Source organism: Drosophila innubila (genome assembly GCF_004354385.1).
Source record: "Drosophila innubila isolate TH190305 chromosome 2R unlocalized genomic scaffold, UK_Dinn_1.0 1_C_2R, whole genome shotgun sequence".
NCBI lineage: Eukaryota > Metazoa > Arthropoda > Insecta > Diptera > Drosophilidae > Drosophila > Drosophila innubila.
The window spans coordinates 15,527,417-15,553,451 of record NW_022995374.1 but is presented as its reverse complement, the minus strand read 5'-3'; the positions used below and the strand labels follow the sequence as shown (position 1 = coordinate 15,553,451).

The 26,035-nt window shown below is 39.3% G+C and overlaps 2 protein-coding genes across 7 annotated transcripts; one reads left to right on the top strand and one right to left on the bottom strand.

The window, feature by feature from the left end:
• On the bottom strand, positions 1–4,449 carry LOC117783369 (valine--tRNA ligase). Of its 2 annotated transcripts, XM_034620753.1 has the most exons (6): positions 4,297–4,449; positions 3,999–4,204; positions 3,336–3,503; positions 1,886–3,148; positions 794–1,823; positions 1–731 (listed from the first exon to the last, which is right to left on the bottom strand). In XM_034620753.1, the coding sequence occupies exons 2-6, from the start codon at positions 4,179–4,181 to the stop codon at positions 229–231; spliced, it is 3,147 nt and encodes a 1,048-aa protein (XP_034476644.1). In that variant the 5' UTR covers positions 4,182–4,204; positions 4,297–4,449; the 3' UTR covers positions 1–228. The 2 variants fall into 2 exon arrangements, with proteins under 2 accessions (XP_034476644.1, XP_034476645.1); XM_034620754.1 differs by having other exon boundaries at positions 3,999–4,408.
• A 423-nt stretch (positions 4,450–4,872) lies between these two features.
• Positions 4,873–26,032, top strand: LOC117783366 (probable lysine-specific demethylase 4B). 5 transcript variants are annotated; one of them, XM_034620745.1, is made up of 10 exons: positions 4,873–5,504; positions 13,875–14,341; positions 16,486–16,984; positions 17,058–17,396; positions 17,970–18,292; positions 18,352–18,593; positions 18,671–19,072; positions 19,921–20,349; positions 22,179–24,471; positions 25,706–26,032. In XM_034620745.1, exons 3-10 carry the CDS (start codon positions 16,556–16,558, stop codon positions 25,740–25,742), a joined length of 4,494 nt encoding a protein of 1,497 aa, XP_034476636.1. In that variant the 5' UTR covers positions 4,873–5,504; positions 13,875–14,341; positions 16,486–16,555; the 3' UTR covers positions 25,743–26,032. The 5 variants fall into 5 exon arrangements, with proteins under 5 accessions (XP_034476636.1, XP_034476637.1, XP_034476635.1 ...); XM_034620746.1 differs by lacking the exon at positions 13,875–14,341 and having other exon boundaries at positions 16,492–16,984; XM_034620744.1 differs by lacking the exon at positions 13,875–14,341.
• The last annotated feature ends 3 nt before the right edge of the window (positions 26,033–26,035 follow it).

The following is a 26,035-nucleotide window of genomic DNA, read 5'->3' as shown; positions in this document are numbered from 1 at the left end:
TTTCCGTTTCATTCATAGGCATTTTAATAAGTTCATCCGTAATATTTAATAAATTAGCACATATTTTATAAATTGTAGCTATTGTTTTCAACTTAAAACTTTAAAGCAAAATGCATTTTAGCTTGTTTATCCATTGTTTTTTTTTTCTTGTAGCGACTTTAGTCAAGCACTTTAGACAATATCAAGATAATGATGTAGATTCTGTCCAGCTTAAGGACTCTTCTGGGTTCACATTAGTTTCAGGGTCTCAATAGCCGCAGTAATGCGTTCGATTTCCGTACGGGATTCCGTGAGTTTTGTCTCATTGGCTGTTTGCACCTCGGCTGGCACCTTGGTGGCATAATCGGATGCTTGCTTGGCTTGGGTTAGCTTGCTGACACTCTGTTCCAGTTGATCGCGTTTCTTGTGCAGCTTGGCAATCTCCTTGTCTGCCTCGATGAGTCCCTTGAGCAGCAGATGCACCTCACACTGACCGGACACTGTGAGAATGGCGCAACCAGCTGGCGGTGCGCTGTCAAAGGTCACAGTGGAACAGTAGGCGATGGTGGACAAGTCGCTGGCATATCGCTTGAGTATTGCATTGGGCGCATCATCGGTGCACACAATGTAAGCCTCCGTCTTGGTCTTATTCGGCAAATTGTAATCCGAACGCGCCGAGCGAATGACACGCGCTGCTTTCTGCACAAATTCCACATCAGCCTCGATTTGTTTGCTGCGCCAAGAAGTTTTGCCTGTTGGAATAAGAATAAGGAATAAGAACCAAAAGAAAAGCTTTATTCATTAGAATACTTACTTGGATAACTGGATACGCATATGCTGGGCGTGGAATCGGCGCGAGGCAATCGCTGATACAGCTCCTCAGTAATGAAGGGCATGAAGGGATGGAGCAGACGCAATCCAAAGTCCAAGCAAACATAGAGTGTACGTCTGGCTGCTGCCTGCTGCTCAGCACTGCCGCTTTGGAAAATTGGCTTCAGGCACTCCAAGTACACATCGCACAAGTCGTACAGCCAGAAGGCATAACAAGCACTGGTCACATCCGCAAACTCGTAAGAATCAAAGCCCGAATTGCAGACTTCAATGGCATACGCCAATCGAGAGAGGATCCAGGCGTCCATCGGATTCGACTGATCATTAAGCGTCAGCTGTGTATTGTAGAGCTCATTGCCGGTGAAATAGAGCAGTGCGAATTTGGTGGCATTCCACAGTTTGTTGCAGAAGAAACGATAGCCCTGGACGCGATTGATGTCCAGATTGATGTCACGCGCTTGGGTAATGTAGGCGCAGAGGGCAAAGCGTAGCGCATCCGAACCACATTCGGGTATGCCCGTTGGGTAATCTTGCTTCTGGCCCAATTTGGCTTTCTCAATCTCACGTGGATCAAGATTGGAACCAATGAGCTGCTCGTGCAGACCTTCCAAAGTGATTCCATGTATGACGTCCATGGGATCGATGACATTGCCCAAAGATTTGGACATCTTACGTCCATGGGCATCGCGCACCATCGGATGTAAATAGACCTCCTTGAAGGGCAGTTTGCCCAATAGCTTCTGGCCAAAGAATACCATGCGTGCCACCCAAAAGAAAAGAATATCGTGTCCCGTCTCCAGCAACGAGGTCGGATAGAATGCCTGCATGTCGGCGGTGTTGTCCGGCCAGCCGAACACGGAGAAGGGGAACAGCCCAGAGCTGAACCAAGTGTCTAGCACATCCTCATCCTGCTGCAATACAATCTGGCTGGCATCCACTTTAAAGCGTGCAGCGGCCTTGCTGAGCGCTTCCTCTTCACTGCGCGCCACAATCCAATACTTCTCATCATCAGGCTAAAAGAAGGAGTTATCTTTGTTTAAAAGAAAAAAGCTTGGATTCTCTTCTAGCTACTTACCGTGCCTGCCTGGACGCTTGCATCCTTGAAGCTGACATGGTAAGCGGGTATGCGATGACCCCACCAGAGCTGGCGGGAGACACACCAGTCGCGTATGCCCTCCATCCAATGGTACCAGGTCTTTGTGTGATGCTCCGGCAAAATCTTTAGCTCGCCAGAACGCACAGCATCCGTGGCGGCAGCAGCCATGTCCGAGCAACTGACATACCACTGGGGCTTGATGAGCGGTTCAACCACATCCTTGGAGCGACTGCAAATGGGCACCACCATCTCATGATCGAGTGTCTCGCGGTAGAGTCCAAGCTGTTTAAGTTTCTCCAGGATCTGTTTGCGGCAGTCGAAACGTTTAAGACCAGTAAACTCCCCATAGTCGCCAATGACGAATCCATCGTCATTGAAGATAGTGATGAAGGGCAGATTGCAGCGTTTGCCCACTTCGTAATCATTGGCATCATGAGCGGGCGTAATCTTAACGGCGCCAGTACCAAAATTAATGTCCACAAACTCATCGCACACAATGGGCAGGCGGCGATCACAGAAGGGATGCACCACATGCTTGCCATGCAGATGCTTATAGCGTTCATCCTGGGGATGGACGGCCACAGCTGTGTCTCCCAGCATGGTCTCAACACGTGTGGTAGCTACAATGATCTCTTCGTCGCTGTCTTCCACTTTGTAGGCAAACTTGATAATCACGCCGAATTCCACCTTGTCCTTGTAGCCGGGTATGGCCAGGAAGGTGCGTCCCGGCAGCACCACTTTGTCCACTTCAATGTCCGAAATGGCGGAGCGCAGAGTGCACGACCAGTTGACCAAACGTGAGCTGCGATAGATGCTGCCCTCTTCATGCAGACGCACAAAGGCCTCGGTGACGGCACGGCACAGTTTGGGATCCATGGTGAAGGCCACACGTGACCAATCGTAAGACGAACCCAGAGCCTTCAGCTGATCATAGATACGACCGCCTTTCTCGCGTCGCCAATTCCAGATGCGTTCAATGAACTTCTCACGGCCAAGATCGTGACGTGACAAGCCTTCCTCGCGCCAGAGCAGCTTCTCCACCACCACCTGGGTGGCAATGCCGGCATGATCACATCCAGGCACCCACAGAGTGGTGCGTCCCTTCATGCGCTGGTAACGCGTGATGGCATCCTCGATAGCATTGGTCAGTGCGTGTCCCAAATGCAGTGAACCCGTCACATTCGGTGGAGGAATGACCATAATGAAGTTTCCATTCGGATTGGGTGTTGAAATCGAATCACGCTAAAAATAAGCACTATTAGTAAATGGAAATCTTGTAAAAAAAAAGTTATAAAAGTTTTAATATTATTTTTAAACATTATTTATTATTTTTTTATTTATAAATAAAGTAAAAGAAAAATAATGTTTATTGAGCAATAATTTTTATTTTAAAAATCACAATGCTTACGATCCCTGCTTTATTACTTACCCCATATTCAGGTTTAAAGAATCCCTGCTTCTCCCACCAGCTATACCACTGAGCCTCCACAAAGCGTGGACTGTACGCATCCGGCAGAGCTCCACTGATGTCCTTCTTATCGCCAGGAGCTGTGTTGGCCGTGTAAATTGCAGACTCTTTCGTCTCCTTGGTTCGTTTCTATAAAGCAAATGTGTAAAGTTAGCTTTCACCAAATAGAAAAGATAATTGAGTAACTGCTAGCAGATACTCTGTTTAAAAATATTTAAAAACCTGAATCTCGTTATTTCGATAAAAACAAATATGGATAAATTAATCGTAATTCACCTGTTGCTCCTACTAAAAATTATCTGTATCAGCTGTTACAATACCCCATCATTCATTTCGGCTACAGTTTCTATAGCTTCTATAAAACTTATAATACCCTAAAACTCATTTGTATATAGGGAATAACAAAAGCAGCTCAAGCTCACATTCACATTTAGTTATGCTTGCGTGACACGAAACAAATTGTTTGGAAACTGGAGCAAGCAAACGTAATCACGCGAGCAGCTCAAATTGCACACGTTTACAATGAGTCACAATATACGCGAAAAATGTAAATACAACTATATTTTTGCAACAACAAATAACATAACCTAATAAATAGAGGTATTCTGGCCCACAGGGACTTACCTCGGGTTTCTCCTTTTTCTCGGCTGCCGCTGGTACTGCTGCTGCCTTCTTGTCCAATTTCGCCTGCAATTTGGCTAATTTCTCAGCTTTTTTAGCCTCCTTTTCCAATTGTTTAGCCGTCTTTGGTGGACCACCGTCACCGGTTGGCGTCTCTGCGCTGCTTGTTTGTTCTTCTTCCGGCATGCTTGCTGTTGTCTACAATAAAGCTATCGTAATATGCGACACCGTTTAAGTAATTGTTCTTTGCCAAACTGATGCAATATTTCAATTTATAATTAAATGAAAAACAAAAACTCACTCGTATGCGCCACAGATGAAAACGTGTGCAGTTCACTGTTGCCAACTTAGCTATTTTAAGGCTAGATCTGGCTATTTTCAGAGTTCTTTTGCTAGAATAATTTCAAAATTGCTATTAGCTGGAAATGTGGCTATTTTAATATATTCAGCTAACTTTTGCTATTAATATTTTAAGTAAAACTGTAGAAAGCTGCCAAAATAACGATTTCCAGCCAGAAATAGCTATTTATTTCTTTTAAAAGTTGACAACAGTGGGTGTAGCTGTGTGGTCATTAGAGCTACCAGCTTGTTTCAATTGTCATTTCGCAACAAAAAACGGGCTCTCTGATTTTTCATATTGTGATCAAATTACCACAAAAGTAGCTAAATCGGTAATTAAGGAGTGACGAACTTTCAAACTTCATAAAAATTATCACCTTGATTTTATCTTATTTCGAATTTTTAATTTTCTTTAAAAATATTAATTTTTTGCTAAATTAAGTTCAAATTTGAATTGTGCGGCTTCATTTATTTTGTCGTAAAATATCGACATATTTCAATATATTGTACTCGTATCCAATGTACTCATTCTGTTATCGATGCTTTGACTGTATTATCGATTGTTGTGCAGCTCTAGCTCTTCCAATGTGTTTTCTTTAATATTAGCAAAAAAGTGCAATTTTCTTTGTAACGTTTTAAATTTACTGTAATAACGTGAATAGTGTAGAATATTAAGCAAGTGCAAGTGATTGCAATCAAAGTTATAATGTCCAACAGCGTGTATGCCATTGAAATACCAATGAACATCGACAAAAGGACGGAGACGCAACGCGTTACTCTAGCTGTTGTGTAGTTTTTTCTGTGTACACTGATTAGATACCAATTGCATTTATTCGTAAGAAATGCATTGGCAAAATGACATAGTATCAAAAAGTTTGGTAAATCAACGAAGGAACAATTAAAACAATAACAACGATACATAAACACACATACAGAGAAACACAGTCACACACATGGGCATGTGCAGAAGCGCTGGCTAATCTATTGTAAATAAACCGCATACTGCTTGTCTATTGTGAATGCGCACTGTTCTCGGTCACGTACGCCGTCGTCGTTTGTTATTGCATCTGTGCTTCTTAGCCGAAACTATTGCGAATTTGTTGAAATTATTTACCGATATCAGTTGACGAGCCTTGCGGCATAAAAAAGATCAAAGCGGCTAAATAAAAGGTGAGTTAGTTAGATTTACATTAATTATACATATCAATTTGCAATCGCGCACATAAAAATTTGCAAAATCGATTTTTCAATTTACCTCTGTTCAATGTAAAGCAGCAGAGCCCTTGCTCTCTAGAGCTTAATGCATGGCTCTCTCTTTGTGTTCCCCACACTCTCTCTCTTTATTCTTCAGCCGGACAATGCGTCACTTAAGCTTCGGCTCTGTGCCTTTCGAAGCCTTTCGGAGCGAGCAGATAAAATAATATTCTCATCAATTTGGCAATGCACTGAAAGAAATTGCATTTAAGCAGATACATTTATTGTGTGCGCTATCTATAGATATTGATAAAGTCGTTTTGGTAATAAGACAAATTAGCATCCAACATTTATATTGTGTGTTTGACATTTTCTCAAAGTTATTTTAAGCTTTGTTTTTTTAATTATTGAACAACATTATTGGGATCCCTATAAATTATATTATAAATATACTTTCTTGACCTTAACTTTCATAGATAGTTTAATTTTTGGATTAATTCATCGTTAATAAATTTAGTTTAATTATCTTTAAATTTCTTCATTTTTTAAGACAAGATAAAACTTTCATATCACACATTTAATTGTCATTCTCCTTGAAGCCTTGTCAATATTAAACAAAATTTTCTTAATCACTATAAAAATTTTTAGGATATGGGCTTTCTCGACTTTTACTTTATTTAGAATGATGCAACGTTAGCTAATTTACCCAATTTGTCCCAAAATCTCTTCTCTTTCCCTTTGAAGAATAAAGGACTTTATTTACCACACTTGTAATTTCAACAACATTGTAACATTGTCAATATTTCGGAAAAATAACTTTCTGATCATGAAACGATTGTTTTAAAAATGCCATTCACTTGAAAATACATATTTTATTTCCTGGATGTCGAATTTCGTATGAAAAGCTATTTTATTTGAGGTCCGCCACTGCCAGACGGTCTGTCATTACAATGAATTTCAATGGATCCACGCCCCGAAAATGAAACCGATATTCCTGGGCAACAGCTGCCAACGTGAGTCGTGTTAATGACTTCTTCTAATCAAACAAACTCGCCTTTGCCTGGCAGTGTAAACAAAGCGTCAAACAAATGTTTGAAAAGCAAATAGAATAATATAAAATATAAAAAAAAGTTATTGACATGCGCACAACCCTTAACCGAAAGTCGAGCGACAGGATAATGAAAGAAAGACAAAGTCTTCTCCGTCTCTGTCTCGGTCTGTCCCAGACAACTGAGACAACTGACCTGCGACAAAGACAGCGCCAGGCCAACGCCTGAGACACTGAGAAACATCTGCTCTTCTGTATGTCAGTCTTCTCAACTGAATCTGAGTCTGAGTCCTTAGACGTCTGGGTCTACGACAAGCCTACCTGCTGGGAAGAGAACAGAGACGACAGAAAAGGGACAAAGTTCAATGTACGCCTGCGCAAACATTTCACAGGATGGGATTGTTGCAGCTGCGACAGGATCGTCAGACACAACACGGCACAGCACGGATGTTCGTGATTTTTTTCCAATTCTTTGACGTTTCTCTTGCCTTTCCCTCTTTTGCATTTTACACTTCCTTCCCATACAAAATGCAAAAACGGAAATCTCAAATGTTGCAACTGTTTTTTTTCTACAAACGAAACTTGTATGTAATCTCTGCCCAACGATTGCAGTCCTTGTCCCGCCCTGGGTTTCAGTATGTGAGCTACCAGCTACCGGTTTTTCCCAAAACAAGTTGCTCGGAACGCAATTTGAAACTTTTTCGTTTTTTATTTTTTTCTTTAACATTTTATTTTACTGTATGCACTTCTTGGAGTCCTGTTCCATGATTGGGGCGATCGTGCCCTGTCTACGGGTCGTCATCGTTGTCGTATTAGGTTTCAGTTCGATAAGCTGCATTTCTTAAAAGCCTGTCTGGCTTATAATAATCGTCAAATGCGTAGCTGTACTTTATTTTTTCGATATCAATATGCTGGCATGACAGAAAAGCGAGCTCCCTTTTTATTGGGGATCAGCCTTACCAGCATAAAATGTATATTTATTTTATTTAATAGAAACGAATCTTTTCTAACAGCTGCAAATTCATATACAAAATAAATATCTCTTTCTTAATTTAAAAGAATTAGTACACTTAGCCTGTAATTGAGGTTTAGTTTCTGCTTTGAACAAAGGCTTTATTTTTGTTTGTATTAAATAGATGTTTTATTTCTTGCGCTATGTTTTGTATTAGGGATCTAGTTTTTCTTCATAGATCTTTGATTAAATTTTCTCAAAATAAACGAACTAATTTTACAATTTTACAAGCTATCAATCTATTTGTAAAGATAGCTTAGAAATCAAACAAATGTTTTCAATATACACATATGTACATACATACATGTAACATACTGTTACACTCATTCATAGAAACCTTCGACGAGCATCAGCTGCCAATTTGAAATGGAACTGAAACTGCAGCAGATGCTTTGTAGTATTGTCCTGCGGCTTTTGGGTACTTGGTGTTGGCGCATGCCAAAGAGAGTTGAGTTCCATCCATTCCATTTGTCCAATCATCTAGTACTATTTAGGGGAACTCCCAGGCAAACAGATGTTTCCACAGTTGTAATCAATGCAACAGCGGGCAGCTGTAGCTTCGACTGCCTGTAGTCGAGTCCTTGTTTCATATCGTAGCGTAGTCAAAAGGCATTCATTATCCTTACCTTTGCCCAGGTCGACAGATGTTGTTGCCGGGCAACTTCGACTCGTTGCAGCTGCTGCTGTTGCTGTTGCCAATGCTGTTACCAATGCCTCGTCCAAGGGCTAAGCATTTCAAGTGCAGGTGTTGGTGTTTCTTGTTGGCGAGGAGACTTGCAACATTTCGTGTCGAGGAGTCAGCTGGTCGAGGGGTAAGGTTTTGTTTTTGTTGTTGATTTCTGGTGGTCGGTTCCTGACCGACTCTACAATTTCATTTATGGGGATGTTGCCAAAAAATCAGCTGTTTTTGCGCAATGTTTATAAACAAAAATGTGCGTCAGAGTAACCCTTAGACATGTCTTTCCATACGTCCGTCCGTCTGAAACTGTCTGGGCATATATGTGTATATTATTGGAACCACCACTGAACAGAACTCAACTGAGCTGAGTAAGCCAGAGCTATAGTCAGTGGCAGAGTCAGAGCAACCACCGGCATACCGACCATGTCCACGACCTACTTTGGCGCACTGACTCTGGGACACATGGCGCATGGGGTGGTTCCGCTCACAACAGCAACAACAACCACAACGTCGACGATGAAACGGCCTTTGTAGGTGCAAGGACGTTTGCCTGCGTTTGTCGTTGTAACACCGGGGAAACCCCCAATGTTGTGCCCACCAACCACCAAGGCACCGACCACCGAACGGGAAAACCATGTGCTCAGCTCTTGCTCCGCTCTTGGTCATGTGCTTAACCCACCACCACCACCACCAACAACAACCACAACAACAAGAACAACACCTTGCAGTTCATTGGCATGTGCCGGCATGTCATCCTCATCCACACAACGTCTTCGTCACTTTTAGGGGTTTTCCCAAAAAAAAAAAGAAAAGCAAAACAAAGTACGAAGTGGTGGTAGTTAGAGTCGCGCTCCCATTCATAAAGCATAACATAAACATACCCCCGTTATACTTACCGGATATATAGACCGCATAGTGTATTTGTTTGTTTTGACACCGTCTCTGGGTCTCTACTCTAGGTGGTGTTTTAGCGTAGATTTCCCGACCCGACCTAATCGCAGGTGTCGCTACTATATATATTGAAGAGTATTCTCTATTTATAGACAACCCCCTAAACTTCTGGTTAGCTCAACAGGTCGTCCTTCTTAGTGGTTGGTGGGTGTTACAAGTGTGTGCTGAGTTCCGATTGAGGGTAATTAATATTTTTGGGGTTATGCAATGACATTGACCCAAGTTTGATAACAGTTTACAGTAGGTTAAAGGTCAGGCAGGTTGCTCATATGGTGGATGGTATGAAACATTAAGAAGTTGTGGAATTTTGATAAAACTAAACGTTTATGCATAATATGAAATTAACTATTAAAATATATTGCATACTTTTGTGCATTAAAACCTGAAGCATTAGAAAATTAAAGAAACATATTTGAATAATGTGAACAATTTTAAATTAATCTTAGAATCAAATTCAAGAAGAAAAAATAAGATCGGAACTCCTTATTATAAAAAAAAAATATTATAAATGTCATGGTAACCTTTAAAAAATGTATTCATACAAAATATTTATCCTAATTAAAATTAAAACATACATTAGAATCTAATGATTAGAATTTAGATTAATTTAAAACTAATATTTATTCAAGAAGGGAAAATTAACAAGGAACTTCTTAAAAGTAAAAATAATTGTAAAGCTAAGTAAATAGAGAAACATTCAATAGGTACATTTTAAAAATTATAAAATACACATAATAAAGAGAAAGGATTGACTTTGTAAACCAGTTCTGTAGAAAGAATTTAATATGAAAATTAATAAATTGCATGTAACTTGAAAATTCAGATATCAAACATTTTGATAAGAAATTTGTAATATACATATTTATTTTTTTCAATTACTTCTGAAAAGCTGCAGCTGGAAAACTAATTTGTAACTGTTTGCTTGATTTTCTGATGCAATATTTTTTATGTTTTTCATCTTAAGTAATGTTATGTAGTTGCATATGTAACAAACCTTAAAGTGAGTCAAAGTCTTGTTGTCTCCAACAAGTCCTTGATATGTGGCCTTATGACATTCTAAATGCTGGAAACTGGAGCATTCTTCAAGTGAAAAGTAAAATCCTGCCATCGCCTGTTTTCCGGCCAGGAGCTGACACTTGAACACGCGCGACGTTAACTTGAGAACGTATTTTTATTTCCTTTTCATTTACTTTCCTGCTTTGCGCTTTCAAAATGGCGACGTCGCTGACCAAAAACAAAATCAATGCAAGGCGACGTCTCTACGCACAACAACAACAACAAGAACATTAAGAAATAAAAGCAACAACAAAAACGCTGCTGACAGCGGCAGACACTAAAAATTTTTGCAGCGCAAATCAAACGGCAAACAATGGCGGAGAAACAGACGAACGGCAAACGTAAAAGGGAATTAATTAGATTGCGGCGGCAGCTGGGCGCAATGGCAGCTGAGAGAGTGTGCGAGAGAGATTGACTCAGAGAGAGTGGGAGAGAGCGTGAGAGTTGCAATGCGACTGCGCGCTGCGCCAGTGTTAGCAGAGGTGAGAGCAGAGCGGACCGAAGCAAAGCAAAGCTTCAATTTGGTATGCATAGAAAAGAAAAGCAAGAACAATAACAATAAGAAATATGGCGACCAACGATCCAACAATAACAACAACAACTGCAAGTACAACAAATACATAAATACAGTACAAGGCGCCTGCTTCTGCCCAAAAGGATATTCGAAATGTAACCGAACAGCGGCCGAAAGCAAAACAAAGCAACAAAAAAATACAAGAAAACAAAAAAAATTCAAACTACACAGTTGTGCAATTGAGATAACAAAAGGGAAACTTGAAAAATACATACATATGTATATAGAAAAAGGGGACGCGCGCTTTGCTTTTTCTCTCGTATGACGCGTGTGCTATAAGCCGCCGTACAAAAGGATATAAAAATGGGCACAGGCAGCGGCAGCATAATAAATTATGTTTGTTGTTGTTGTTCTAGACTGACGCAGCAGCAGCAGCAGCTGAGGCAACCGTTGGCGAATTGAAATTTTATGAGAAAAATGAAATTGTATTAGAAAATATGCTTCGTGAATCACACACGAGACACGCACACATGCATTTACTCAAACACACACATACAGACTTTTGTAGTGAAAAGGGGACGCGCATTATGGCGGTCTCTACGCGCTTTCGGTTCAGTCGACGTCAGCAGCGGCAGCAGGACGACGTCATCGTCAGCTTTAGTTGCTGTTGTTGTTGTTATTGCTTCTGCTGCTGCTGCTGCTGTTTGGTTCCTGTTTTCGCTTTTTACCGTTCAGTCAATGACCACATTGTGTACACAACTGCTTGTTGTATGTGTGTGTGTGTGTGTACATGTCCTGCCGGAAGTTGACGCCGCCGCCTGGTCATTCTCGTCGCTTTTACCAAGCTCGCTGCGACGCTGTGCCGCTCTCTTTCTTTTACTCTCTTCCTCTCGCTCTTCAGGTTACGCTTGAGCTACTTTTGAAAATAAAATGTAGAAAACAAAAACAAGTTTTATGTTTGCTGCGCGCAGGATCCTGCTCCCCAAAAGTGCACTTCAGCTCCTTTTTTTATTTCACGTATTTTTTGTACTTCGCCTTCTTCCTCTACTTCCATATTAAGTCCTTAGCCTGTGCGCGCACGGCCTCTCGCGTCACGCTTTGATCCTGCCGTTGTGTTCTCGTTCCTTGTTCCTTGTTGCGTGCTCCTGCTTATATCACCCATGCCACATACCATTTGCCATAGGCGTTGCCCAGCTATAATGACATGTTGTAAATTATACACATATACATATATATATTTGTAAGTGTGTGTGTGTGTGTTAATTTATGTGTTCTCCTCATATATTCTCTTTCTTCTTGTAATTAGTTTGGTTTCGCTATTTGCACTGCGGCTCCATGAATTGTATTATTTTAAGGCTTTAAACATGTTTTATGAACTAAACATGTGGTGCATTTACCTCGTTAGCAAGTGTGTTTCTTTTACAGAATGTCCTGAACTTTCTTGGCATGCTCTGTGATCGATTCAATAGTGTTTCATTGTGGGGTAAAATGTCTCTTTTTATTTCTAAATACCTCATTAAATTTGTGTAAATATTTTCTAAAATAATACTCCAATAGCCAGCAAATATAAGAGATATTAAATGTATATATTTTTATTAATATATACTTTCTTATAAACTTATCAACAAACAGAGCTAATTATGTTAATTAATAGGAGTGAATATTTTTAGAAAACATTTATCCAAAATCAAGAAAACATTGAAAGCTCTAATATTTGTTTCTTAGAAGAATTTAGGAATACATGAATTATAGGTGTAAGTTAGGATCGGAAAACTTTTGTTTAAAATAAAGGAGGACTAGGAGATAATTGACTAACTGATCAAAATGTAATGTTATATCATTCTATAATTATCCTTTGTGGGCTACAATCAATAACAATTAGGAATAAAAAAAAAACAATTAATTGATTCATCAATAAACACAAATTAAATTTGTGCTCATATTTTATTTTTTTAATTTAACCATTGATTAATAACAAATATATTCAGTTTCTGCAACATTGTAAAAATAAATCTATAATACGAAATAAAAATCTTAGAAAGTATCTGAGCCCTACAGTTGTTAAATTTAACCAAACCTGTCATTAAACTCATCGATATGCCCAGCTACTTAAGTCGAAGAATGTGACATTTAACATATGTACATATGCCTAAAATTTCTCAGAAATTTAAAAATATCTTTTAAAGTGGCAAAGGAAACCACTCAAGTAGCAAGACGAAAATGTAGCACAGTTTTTACTGCAAGGCCCAACAAATTTTGAGCTTGATCGATAATAGATCTTGTACCCAGATTAAAGTAATTCCTTTGTGAATCCCACGCTAACAACAAGGACTAACGAATATGAGGCATATAATTATGTGTAAGCCGCTGCCTGGTACAACTCCTACTCAGTGTCTTTCTAACTCTCTCTTTCTCTCTCTCTGTCTGTCCCTGTCGCTTAGCAGATGCTGAGTTTCGAGTTTTAGAGCGCACGAGTTTCGAAAACTGGAACCAAATGGAGTCGAGTCCATTGCGAATTGTTGTTTTGTGCATTCATTCGCTGCATCTCGTTTTGATTTTATTCTGCTTGCCAAAAATTCTATTGTTCTTAACGGATACGCACAACTGCCGCTTTTCCAACGTTTTTAGCATTTTCCACACACACACACACACATACATACGCACGTATGTCGAAACTTGTTTTTGCTCTCGTTCGTTGTGTGCTCGCTCTTGGTTTTTCTTGCACATTACGCTTTAGTCCAGTCATTCGCATTAAAAGGACAACGCTCTGCGTCTGTCTCTCTGTTAATGTGTGTGTGTGTGTGTGTGTGTTTCTGTGTTTTTTCGCTGCTGCGTCGCAGTCGACAGCAGCGCTGCCGCCGCCGTCGCTGACGCTGGCTTTTCGTCCTCGTCAGGCTCGTCGTGGTTTCAGTTTACGCTCACAGCTCCGACAGCTTAGACATGTTGCTGACCCGCGTCCGTTGCCGTGTGTGTTTATAGCAGCAGTTTATGATACATATACATATATATATAAATATATACATGTACAAAATACACAAATACAAACATAAATATATGCATCATATGCCCCCTCGTTCGACATAAAGCTGCATAAGGAGTGCTAAACGACGCCATTGACTTTATCGCCAAATGTTGCAGGACAACATTTTACAAACAACAAGTAAATTGCGAATTTAAAAAATTAAAACAACTACAAAGCAAAGCAGCAACAACAAATAATTATTGTGTCAAATAAACAACAACAAATTGTGCAAAAAGAGTGTAAAACACACACACAGAGCTTAAGAGTGAAGGTGTAAGCGAAAAGGCAAGAGAAAAATAGAAAGAAATCACGCCTAAGCGTAGGCAACAGAAATAAAATAAATTATGCAAAGTTTTTCACCAAAGAAAATACAACTAAAGAAAATGTGCAATAAACTAAAAATCAAACAATAAACAATTGGGATTTATACAACGAGCAAGCCAGAGAGAGAAAGACAAAAAGAAAGAGAGAGAGAGCGAGATATATTAAAAAAAAAGAGAGCGAGAAAGAAATTCAACGAAGCGCACACAAGTGAGTTATAAATTTTCAAATTTTCATATACACAATGCATATTACTTATATACCAAATGGCCCACACACATACACATACACACATATGGCAGTCGGTTCTCTCTTTAAATTGGACTCGTTACTTTTTGTCTCGCCCATTTCGTCCTGCTATTCGTCCTGCCAGCGTGCGTCTCGCTTGCGCACTCGTCTTCGTCGTTGTTGCTTCTCATCGTCATCGTCGTCGTCATCGCCTCTCGTCCTCGTCGGGTGGTGGTACAGTTTTCTGCGTAGACCAAAATTGCGTAAATTTTTCTACCATGTAGTTAGCTCGCATGTCTCGCACGGCGTTGTCCTCGTCGTTGTCGTTGTCGTCCTCGCCGTTGCCGTCGCTGTCGTCCTTGTTCCTGTTCTTGTTGTCGTTGAACTTTCCAGTTGTTTATTCATCAATTTATTGCTCAATTTTTTTCTGTTGCTCAATAAATAGTCACAGTTCTGCAAAAGAGGTTTGTACTTTGGTTTTCATTTATTCCTATTGGGCGTGTTACCAACATGTCCTTTTCGCAGTTTCGCGTTTCACTCTGCGCCATTTTAATTGGTCTCCTTTCATTTTTATTTTTGCGTATTCAGCTTAAGGACTCTTGTTTGTGTTTCCTAATTTACATTTATTAAATTGACATTTATTTGTTTTTCATGCTCATAGAAAAATTAATAGTAAATGTTTATTGGACTAGAAATTTGGCACTCTATGTCGAACTGTATTTCTGTGTATGTATATAAATATTATGTATGTATCACATTAACCCAGAAATGCAAGGCGAATTCAGAGGGGGAAGCCCCGTGGCAAAAGAAAAGGCTTAAGATTATTTGAAAATGGAATGGGTTAAATTTAAACAAAATTATTATCTTATAAAGGTCGACATTTTCTATTTAAGTTATAAAATTAATTTATAAAAATATGTAGAGAAAGATCTAGGAAGAATACAAGGATAGATGGATATGATTATAAGAAAATGACAGCATATGAGATTAAATGGGAATTTGTATGTAAATGAAGCTCTCCAAAGCTTCACATAAAATATAAACAGCAGCTTTTTAAATAGAGAAATATGTGTTAGTTACATAGGTTACTCAACAACTTTTAGCAAGAGCTTAAACTCGTAAAAAGATTTCTAGAAAAGCTATGAGCAAGGATTAATCTATAAAGTCCTAGATATTGGATAAACACTCTAGTAATAATTTAATCAAATATAAGTGTATATTCAAATATCTTTAAAACATAAATTACACAGTCAAATTGTTCTGTTTTTGAACTCAAGAGTCTCTTTAATGGTTTATATAGTAAAATAAGTTTTGTATTTCTAGTCTATTATGCAATTTATAAGATTCCTTTATAGAGAAATTATACAGAATATATCAAACTAAGTTGGTAAATATTTAACTTGCAGTTTTTCTTTATCTGCTGTCGAGCATTTATTGCTATTATCTTTTTTATTGGGTTTGTCTTGTATTATCAGCTCAAGTTATAACAGTTATCAACGTTGTTGATAGCACCATTTACATAATTCTTTTTACAAAATTTTTTTGTTGAAAAAATATAACAAGCATTTCAGCCTGAAAACAAAACTTTGACAATACTTTCACGATGATCGCATTAAATAAATAAAATTCTACAATTTCAGAGCAGTTGCAAAATTAAAAAGAATATTTTATCTATTACCTAACAAAATTGTTCTATATTATTGCGATAATTATTTCTATATAAGTATTACCATTACCTATTAAATTTTGTAAGCTAATCAAAATGCAGGATCACTGACAGGCACAGGCCATAATAAAAACTGGCTGCCACAACAACAACTACAACAACAGCAGCAGCAGCAACTGCATATCCTGTCAGCCTTAATCGCCTGCCCGCCTGCCATTGTCCCTCTGCCTGCTGTTGTTGCTGTCCCATTGAAAAAGGGCGCTCGAAAAGACGACAGAAAAAAGTTGCAGCTGTTTGCCTGTTTGCCTAGCAACAACAACAACAGCAACAACAGCGACGACAGCAACAACAACAGTGCAGGGATCGCAGTCGCAGTCGACGTCGCTGCTGCTGCTGACTGAGAAGCATCTGTCAGCAGAGGCAGCAGTTGTAAAATTTAATGCTTCTCTGCTCTTGACAGTTACAGATTTAGATCAACAACAACAAAAAGCTCGTTGCTACGAAACGACACAAAAAGAACGCATGCTAAAATGTCGTCAGATATACCGCGCATTATGGTGTTCCGTCCCACCTGGGAGGAGTTCAAGGACTTTCCCAAATATGTTGCCTATATGGAATCACAGGGTGCTCACAAGGCCGGTTTGGCCAAGGTGGTACCACCATCCGAGTGGGTGCCTCGTCGCAGCGGTTATGCGGATTTGGATGCATTAAATGTCACTATACCGGCGCCAATTTGTCAAGTGGTAACCGGTAAACAGGGTTGCTATCAACAGATCAATATACAAAAGAAACCGTTGACCGTTAAGCAGTTTAGCGAATTGGCCAGCACTGAACGTTATGCCACGCCCAAGCATTTCGATTTCGAGGATCTGGAGCGAAAATATTGGAAGAATATAACCTACGTAGCGCCCATTTATGGTGCGGATGTTAGTGGCAGCATCACAGATACAGATCAGGATGTAAGTGTTCAAAAAAGGTCGAAAGTGTTTATTTTTTTTTACAGTATTGCGTTGTTTGTTGTTGTGTTCGCAGAGCTGGAACATTAATCGTCTGGGTAGCATCCTGGATTTTGTCAACAAGGACTATAATATTCAGATCGATGGCGTTAATACCGCTTATTTGTACTTTGGCATGTGGAAAACCACATTCGCCTGGCACACTGAAGATATGGACTTGTATTCGATTAATTATCTGCACTTTGGTGCACCCAAAACGTGGTACGTTGTACCGCCCGAATATGGACGACGTCTGGAGAAGGTGGCCAATCAGTATTTCCCGGCCAGTTACAAGAACTGCAATGCGTATTTGCGTCATAAAATGACACTCATATCGCCACAGATACTCAAACAGCACAATGTGCCCGTTAGCAAGGTAAATCTATCAATTAAACAACTACCCAACATCAAAACTGGGATTTATTTGATAGCTTGTGCACTGCTGAAGGACCATTTATTTTCTAGATAGCACTGAGAATTAATTTAGTATGTTAATTCGCAGAGATAATAAGAGCAAGGTAGAAAACTTGGTATGTAATATTCGGTATTAGATCAAGTTTATTTTAAATTTTTTTTGGTTAGTCAACTCTAAATTTAATCAACAAAAATTTAGATGAAATCAAATTTAAGGATCTTTTAAAAACTGGTTCAGTCGACTTCAGATATTCCTATTAATTTTGGGTTTTGTGAGGGATCTAATTCTTATTAATTCTTCCCACAAAGTAATTATTAGTTTTTTATACTTCAATTATAAATATTACAGAGTATTAACATTCACTAAGAAGAAATGTCACATTTTTTATAAGGAAAAAAGGCTACAAATAACTTTCCAAATAGATACATTTTCAAAAATCAAATTCCAGTCTACTTTTAAGCAAGTGCACAGCGCTAGAATGGAAATATTCTCAGTTCCCTGCCTGCTTAACAAACAATGCATTGCCTCTCACAGATAACACAGGAATCGGGCGAGATAATGATAACGTTTCCCTTTGGCTATCATGCTGGCTTCAATCACGGCTTTAATTGCGCCGAATCGACTAATTTTGCCATGGAACGTTGGATTGAGTACGGAAAGCGTGCAACGCAATGTACCTGCAGCAATGACATGGTCAAGATCTCGATGGATACGTTTGTGAAGCGCTTTCAGAGCGAACGCTATGATGCCTGGATGGAGGGTCGTGATTTCGGTCGTCATCCCGAGGATCCACCCAATGCTGTGACAACAGCGTCGCCACTACCACCACATCTCGATGTGCTGTTGTGTGATAAGAAGTGGGTACAATTCAAATATGTTATAGATTTTATAATAATAACTTTTCTTCTTGTGATAGAATGAAGAAACAATGCAATCCCACCAAGGCCAAGAGTTTTAAGGAGCGCAATCCCGATTTGGACTTGGATGAAATCCAACAGAATCCCAATGTGCCCGACGATGTCAAGGCCATGCTTAAAGAGAGCGTTCTCACGCTGCACGAGGAGGAAGCCGACTTTGCGCCAGAGGATGCGAGTTTGCAAAGTCCTGCTGATTTCAAGACCAAACAGGAGTTGCTTGAATATATAGACGATGGCACTGGTGAGATGACAGCAACAACAACATGATCATTGAATTATTTAAATCAACTGCTTTTCTTTGATCTGTTTCCTTTGCAGAGGACGATGATGAGGAGGAGGATTTTAAGCGTCGCAAGCATAAGCGTAAATACGACGCGGATTATGATGATGATTGGCTGGCAAGCAAGAGACGCACCAATTCACGCAACAGCAGTCGTGGTCGCAGTCCGCGTGCCAATAAAGATGATCGTTCCATATCGCCAGCATCCTCCACATCCACCTCCTCCACATCGCGAGGGGCACGCGGCGGCGGTGCGCGTGCCAAGGCGAATTCCACGCCGCGCAAGACGCCAACGCGGCGAAAAAAGGAGGCAGCCACAAGTGGCACCAGCAGCAGCAGCAATATCACAGCAGCAACAGCTGCAGACAGCACAGCAGCAGCAACGGCAACAACAGTTGCTGTCGTTAGCGATGGCGGCGGCGGCGTTGGCGTTGGTGGAGGTGAGCGCAACAGCAGCAACAACAACAGCAACTGCAGCAACATGAGCAGCAGCAACAGTCACTGCAATGCAACAGTCACAACAGCAACAGCTACAACATCAACAACTATAGTCACATAAGAATCACAGCATTATCACCCAACATCCAATAACCCTTCATTCCATCCATTCTCCCAATATGTTAACTAACATTTATCCACATTTTGCCATCTGTAAATCCCTTTAAACTCGCAAATTCCACAGCCGCTTGTATGTGTTCCTCCAAAGACATCAACGTCGTCGTCGTCGTCGTCTTCGTCGTCATCATCAGCGTCCTTGTTGTTGTTGTCGTCGTCTTCTTTTATTGTATTTGATTTTAGTTTCTCATTTAGTTTTTTGTTCGCTAAAACATAAGTTTTAAAGGTCTAAAGTTGTGTCCTACTTTGTAAGCGACTGTGAAATATACGAGAGCACTCTATTTGAAAAACATAAAAAATAACTATGCTATAAAAACTAACCAAAAACCAAAACTGTTTTACTAAAAACTCGAATGAAATGCAAACAAATGCAATAAATTGCAAAGCAAAGGATGAAGAGCTAAGGATAAGCTATAGATTCCTCTTGTTTGTTGGTTTGGGCTGCAGTTTTCCAAGTTCTTTAGGTGTCGCTTGGTTCGTCTTCGTCTGCTTCTTCTTCTTCGTCGCTTCATATGTATGTATTCATGTGTGTTTGTGTGTGTGTCGCTTGAAATATCCCAACGCTTACCTGCCACCATAACAACTACATCAACATCAAATCACAACAACAACAACAATTAACTAACAACTTTTGCTAGCACATGTAATACAAATCTCGACACAATTTTTACAGATGCCAAACGCAGACTCAACGAACAGCAACAACAACAACAACTACAATTCATGCAACAAGTGCGAAAATTTGAGGGGAAAATACCAAAACTAAGTCAACAGCAGCAACCGCAAAGCGTCAGTGCAACGCCAACAACAACCACAACAACATCTAGTCAACAGCAGCAGCAACAGAAAATTGTTAGCCTCAAAATGTTGCCAGCAGCAAATACACTGAACGGCATTCCACAACAACAACAACAGCAGCAGCAACAACAACAATACAGCAGCACAGACGGCAACGTCTATCAGCTGCAAAATGAAATACTCTGTGATGCAAATGGACAGCCGACAACAACAGCAACGGCCACATATCAAACAACAGCTGCTGCCGTTGCCAGCAGCAACAGCAGTCCACAACAACAGCAGCAGCAGCAGCAACATGTTGCCGGTAAGCTAACAACTCCGTCTTAATTTTGTGTGTCTGTTGTTTATGTAGTTAATTTAAAAGAAAATAAATTTGCTTTCATTTTGTGTGCTCGTAATAATTTTTTGTTTTGGTATCTTTTTGGTATATTTTTTGGTATTTTTAACTTAGCTTCACTTACTAACTTGTTTGTTGTTTTTTATTTTGTTTGGTAACAAGATTCCAATTGGCAAAAATTGTTGTAAATTGTCTAATAACGCTCATCTCATTTCATTATCAACGCATTTCAATTAACATTTCGTAGTATTTTTATTTTAAATTTTAACAATTTTGGTGCCAAGTAAATTTTTTCTGCGCAAAACAATAAGAGGAAAAGAAAGAAAAATTGGGAAAATCGCAATCCATTTATTTTATTATATATTAATTTAATTCATTGTGCTGGTCTTCCATTTACGGTGTTTTTGTACTATTTTTTGGTCTCCAAATATTGAAACTAAGGAAATAATAAATAACAAAATACGAAAAAATGTCAACTAAACTCGTATTTAGTTGATGCTCAACAAATAGACAAAAAATCTAAAAAAAAAAAGATGATCAAAATTGCATCCCAAAAACTCAAATAACAAATCGCTTTTCAGTTCGCTCTTACACTTTATAAACTCCGTACCACACTGAGCATATGTTTCTTGCTGTATCTCATATCTATTATACAAACCATATATATCAGAAATAAATCTATGAAAACAAAAACCGATTTGTATAATAAAATATAAATAAATGCACAAATTAAGCCCAATTACCAATATTAATAATAATATATTAAAATATTACTGATAAATCGTGCAATGCGCATTTAAAAAAGGCTCACAACTTAATTTTTATTATTTATTTATTATTAATTTATTTTTTAGTTAATTAGCGTACGTATTTAGTTTATTTACAGTTGATTTATTATAGTTTAGCTGCTAAGTTGTTAACTTTGTTCACAATGAATTTAAGTCGTTTCAATTCCGATTCATTCCACAAAATCTGTATTTTTAAACAACAACTTAGCATTTAATATCTCTACAACAATATCATAATTTTAATTTATTCAACTAATTAAAACACAGATATATCTGAATATTCAGTAGATAATTGATCTGATTTATTCATTGTGAACACAGCGTGTAGCATATTTTATTTAGTTTATCCGCATTTTGAATTTATAATTTAGAATTTTAAGTTATTTATTTAGTTTTAATTTTGTATTTGAGAATGCACAACATGTGCGAATTAATTTGCCATCTTTAAATTGGAATCTATACTGTACAATTTGAGAATTTATAATTTTTTTATGCTAGAATCTTTCAATTCAGTTTGTTATCGATTGCCAAAGTATAAATTATGTTTGGAATAATTACATAATCAGTAGAAACTAAGTAAACACAAAAACAAATACCAATTCACTCACCATCTCTGCTGATATAACTATTGATAAATACTATCGACAATGAATTAATGGATAATAATCTTAAATATACGAAATAAACTTAAAACGATAATCTGTGAAAAAATTTTAAAATTGTTTTAAGATTGGTATATAGAAGATTAATTATTTGATTTAAGCGATATCAATATCGATAGTTGTATACCCTTTATAGAGACGATTTGTAGTTATCATTTAGCACTACATTAATTAATTGATTTCGGTATTTGATTTTGGCGAATTGTTGATTGATTTTTGATTTAGATTACGATTTCAATTTCGATTTTCGAATTGATTTATTGATTATTTATGCAAATATTACATTGAAACACATCTTTTATATGAACCAAACCGAATATGTACTTTCAATCAATATAAACAAAAGACAATGTGGTCACAACTATTAGTTCGTCCTCCATTCTGCACACGAACGCCACCACAAATGGAGCAACGGAACAACAGCAGCAGCAGCAGCAACAACAACAGCAGCAACAGCAGCAGCAGCAACAACCTCAATATCATTATATAACCACAACTGGTGAGGATGGCCAGACGCCAACAACGATAGTGTTTGAGAATTATAATGGTGGTTTGCCAACGACGACGGTTAGCGGCGCAACAACGGCAACAGCGGGGATTGGTGCTTCTGATGGTGGTGCAACAACGACGACAACAACAACAGCACTGGTCAATACGGATGGCACAATCATTGAGTTCGATGGCAGCACCTATGAGGAATATCATGTGCTCAAAAGTGAGCCCGGCAGCAGCGATTGCCTCAGCAATGGCAGCAGTGCTGTTGCCGCTGATATTATTAAATATGAGCCACAGGAGCTGATGGAGGAGGATGAGGAGACGGCACTGCAGGTGAAATACGAGGAGCAGAGTCTGGAGCATGATCATGAGTTTGAGGATTACATCAAAGAGGAGGCTGAGGCGGATGAATCTGAAGTGGGAGCGGGCACCACCACCACCTACACCATCAGCAGTCAGCAGCAGCAGCAACCACAACAGCAGCAACAACAACAACAGCAGACCATCAATGATGCATTGCCTGGCATGATGTCCAAGGCGGCGGCGGCCAAACAGAAGCGTAAGCGTAAAACGCGCGTCATTGCGGAGGATGAACAGGGCGAGTATCTGGAGAAGATGAGTGTGCGTGGCCTGGACATTGCCCGGTATGAGCACATCATCGATGGTGTGGCTTATTGTCTGGTCTGTGCCAAGAACGACATCTTCAAGACGTTCAAGAACAAGTACAGCTTCCAACGGCATGCCTATCTCTTCCACGAGGGACAGAATCGCAAGATCTTTGCGTGTCCCATTTGCAACAAGGAATTCTCGCGACCGGACAAAATGAAAATGCACAAAAAGGACAAGCACGGCGATGTGCCCATGCCGCCCTCCACCAATGCCACGCCCCAGAAGACGGAGGCAAGTGGCACGCCTGCCGCCAAGCGACCGCGCACCTCCCGCACGCCGCGTGTGCGCAAACAGAAGGGCGGGGAGGCGGGCACGCCCAGCAGCACGCCGGCTAAGAAGCGTTTGGCGCAGATTGACAGCGTGTTGGATGAAGTGCAGAATGCAGATGTCGAGCAGCAGCAACAATTGCAACAGCAGCATCAACAGCAGCAGCAGACAACAGCAGCAGCAACGCAGCAGCAGCAACAACAACAGCAGCAGCAGCAACAGCAGCAACAACAACAGTTGCAGACACTGCCTTCATTAGACTTTAGTGGCATGATATTGCCAGGTGGTGCACAATTGGCATTGGCCAATCCCGGCGCCAGCAGCTCCATGGCATTGCAACGTGGCCAGGCGACGCCAACGCAGACAGCGCAGCCGACAACAACAACACTCATCTACTCGAATCAACTGGAGTTGCAGCAGGCGCTGTTGCAGCAACAGTTGCACGGCCAGAGCATCATGATACAGGATCAGGCGGGTAATCTGGTGCCATTGCAACTGGATGGCACACAGGCGATATACACAACGGCAGCAGCACCACAACGAGCACAGGCAACAACGTATCAGACAACAACACAGCAGCAATTGCAACAGCAGCAGCAGCAGCAGCAACAAGTTGCCACAAGTCAATCACAGACACAACCCACGCACTACGAACTGGACAATGTCACGTATTTGAGTTCGACGGGCGCTGCCACGCCCACACTGCCCAACGATCAGCAGCAGCAGCAACAACAACAGCAACAACAGCAGCAGCAGCAACATGTCATTGGCACCGTGCAAAGCTATCAGATTCTAACACCCGATGGTCTGCAGAGTTTCCAACCGAAACTGGAGTCCTCGGAACTGGGAGATCTGTGTCCATATACGATGAGTGCCACTGGAGCGCCTCAATATACATTCACCACACATGCGAGCACGCAGCCAACGCTGAATGCGAATGCGCTGGATTCGCAAACACAACAACAGCAACAGCAGCATCATCAGCAACATCAGCAACAATCGCAGCAACAGCTGCTGCAACAACATCAATTTGGCCACAATCCGCATCAACAGTTTATGGAGATTAAGAATGAGTTGCTGATCAAGAGCAGCGATGCTTATACGCTGGATGCCGCCTCCATGTATCACCTGCCCTTCTCGCCCACCTCGATGATCAATGCGGTGAACGATGTGAACACTTCGTCCTTGCTGGAGACCAAAGAAATTAGGTAAAAACCGACTCTCATTTAACACTCTCAATCTCTCTATCTTTATCTAACTATATTTACTATAAACTGTGCTACTTTGCTATACGCTGTTTTACTGTAATATTCGAACTTGAGTAAACCTTTTAGTGTAACGCGCTCTCTTTCACTCTCGCTCTCTCTCTCTCTCTCTGTATTAACTTGTACTAGTGATGTAGATAGGTAGGAAAATATCGATTCTATTAATTGCAGTCTGTATAATTAGGGTGCAAATTTGATCTGATAAAAATTTGTTGAAAAACTTTCAGTATATAATTTTTTTTATTTCATATTTTATTGAGAATATATATTTTGTGAGAAAAAAAATTGATGTCTATCGCCTCATTTAATATCGTAATATTTAATTTTAGCAATATCGATATTTTCTGATGTATACAAATTTATTTACATCACTTAATTGTACTCGCTATTCCACAGTCTCTCTCTCTCTCTGTCTCTATCTCTTACTATATACTTGTCTCTTTTATCAGTTTGTTGCGTAGTCAACGGCGGCGGCGCTGCGTTATTGCTGTGCAGTCGCTGTTTCGTTTCATTCCGTTTCGTTGCGTTTTTCGTTTCACTTAGTGTTGAACAACGTCGCGGCAGCTACTAAAAACACACATAACAATAAATTAAATTTACAAAAAAATAAAAACACATATTTCAATAAAAATGCATTAACAATTGATTAATTTATTTTTAATTTTCTGGTAGTTTTTCTTTAAGCATTTATGATATGTATATCTAAGTATATTGATTTATAATTTAAGTCATTTATTTATTTGTATGGTAGAGCACTCTGCTTAACTGATTTATGTTTTAACTATTATTTAGTTTTAATTTTAATTTTGTAATTTGTGCATTTGTTTATATTTCTCAATTCTATGAAAAATAGAATATAATTTCTATGCGGCTTTTTGTTGCTTTCGGTTATGTACAGTTCTCAGTCGTCGAAGAACCCACTTGAGTATTAACATTTATCATTGAACAATAATATAATTAAGATTATACATACTTATATTTGAAATGTACTTATATGATTTCTTAATTTCCCATTTGATGAAATAATTTTGATTACAATGTCAATGCGATTTTGTTATTTTTCTTTCTTTTTTTCTCTTGTTTTATTTTATGTACACAAAAACCAACCCACCAACCAACCAATCAATCAATCAAACAAACAATCGCATATATTGTTAAATAATTAATACAACTATAGCTACGATATATCAGAAGCCGTGCTTTTAGCGCTCTGAAAAGCAAAACAACAACACAGCAAAAACAACAACTGCAGCCAAAGTACCAAATAAAATAAACACTTATATTTGTTTAAAATAAAAAAAAAACTATAAATGATTTTAAACATAACATATAAATTATTAAAGGATTCTAATGAAAATCAGTCAAGTCAAAGCATCGCAAATGGAAACCATTTTCAATGTTAGCTCTGATCGGAAAATCCTCTAAACAAAAAATAAAAAAACGAAACCTCAACATCACATATGTTTTATCATGTATAACGCTTAAAACATGCCCATAATACTCATTT

Excerpts from the sequence above, each read along its gene's own strand:
- LOC117783369 (XM_034620753.1), bottom strand. The coding sequence starts at position 4,181 with ATGCCGGAAGAAGAACAAACAAGCAGCGCAGAGACGCCAACCGGTGAC. Across the intron at positions 3,504-3,998 it reads AGAAAAAGGAGAAACCCGAG|AAACGAACCAAGGAGACGAA; the intron begins GTAAGTCCCTGT and ends TTTGCTTTATAG. Across the intron at positions 1,824-1,885 it reads CAAGCGTCCAGGCAGGCACG|CCTGATGATGAGAAGTATTG; the intron begins GTAAGTAGCTAG and ends TCCTTCTTTTAG.
- LOC117783366 (XM_034620746.1), top strand. The coding sequence starts at position 16,556 with ATGTCGTCAGATATACCGCGCATTATGGTGTTCCGTCCCACCTGGGAG. Across the intron at positions 17,397-17,969 it reads ACAATGTGCCCGTTAGCAAG|ATAACACAGGAATCGGGCGA; the intron begins GTAAATCTATCA and ends TGCCTCTCACAG. Across the intron at positions 18,594-18,670 it reads ATATATAGACGATGGCACTG|AGGACGATGATGAGGAGGAG; the intron begins GTGAGATGACAG and ends TTTCCTTTGCAG.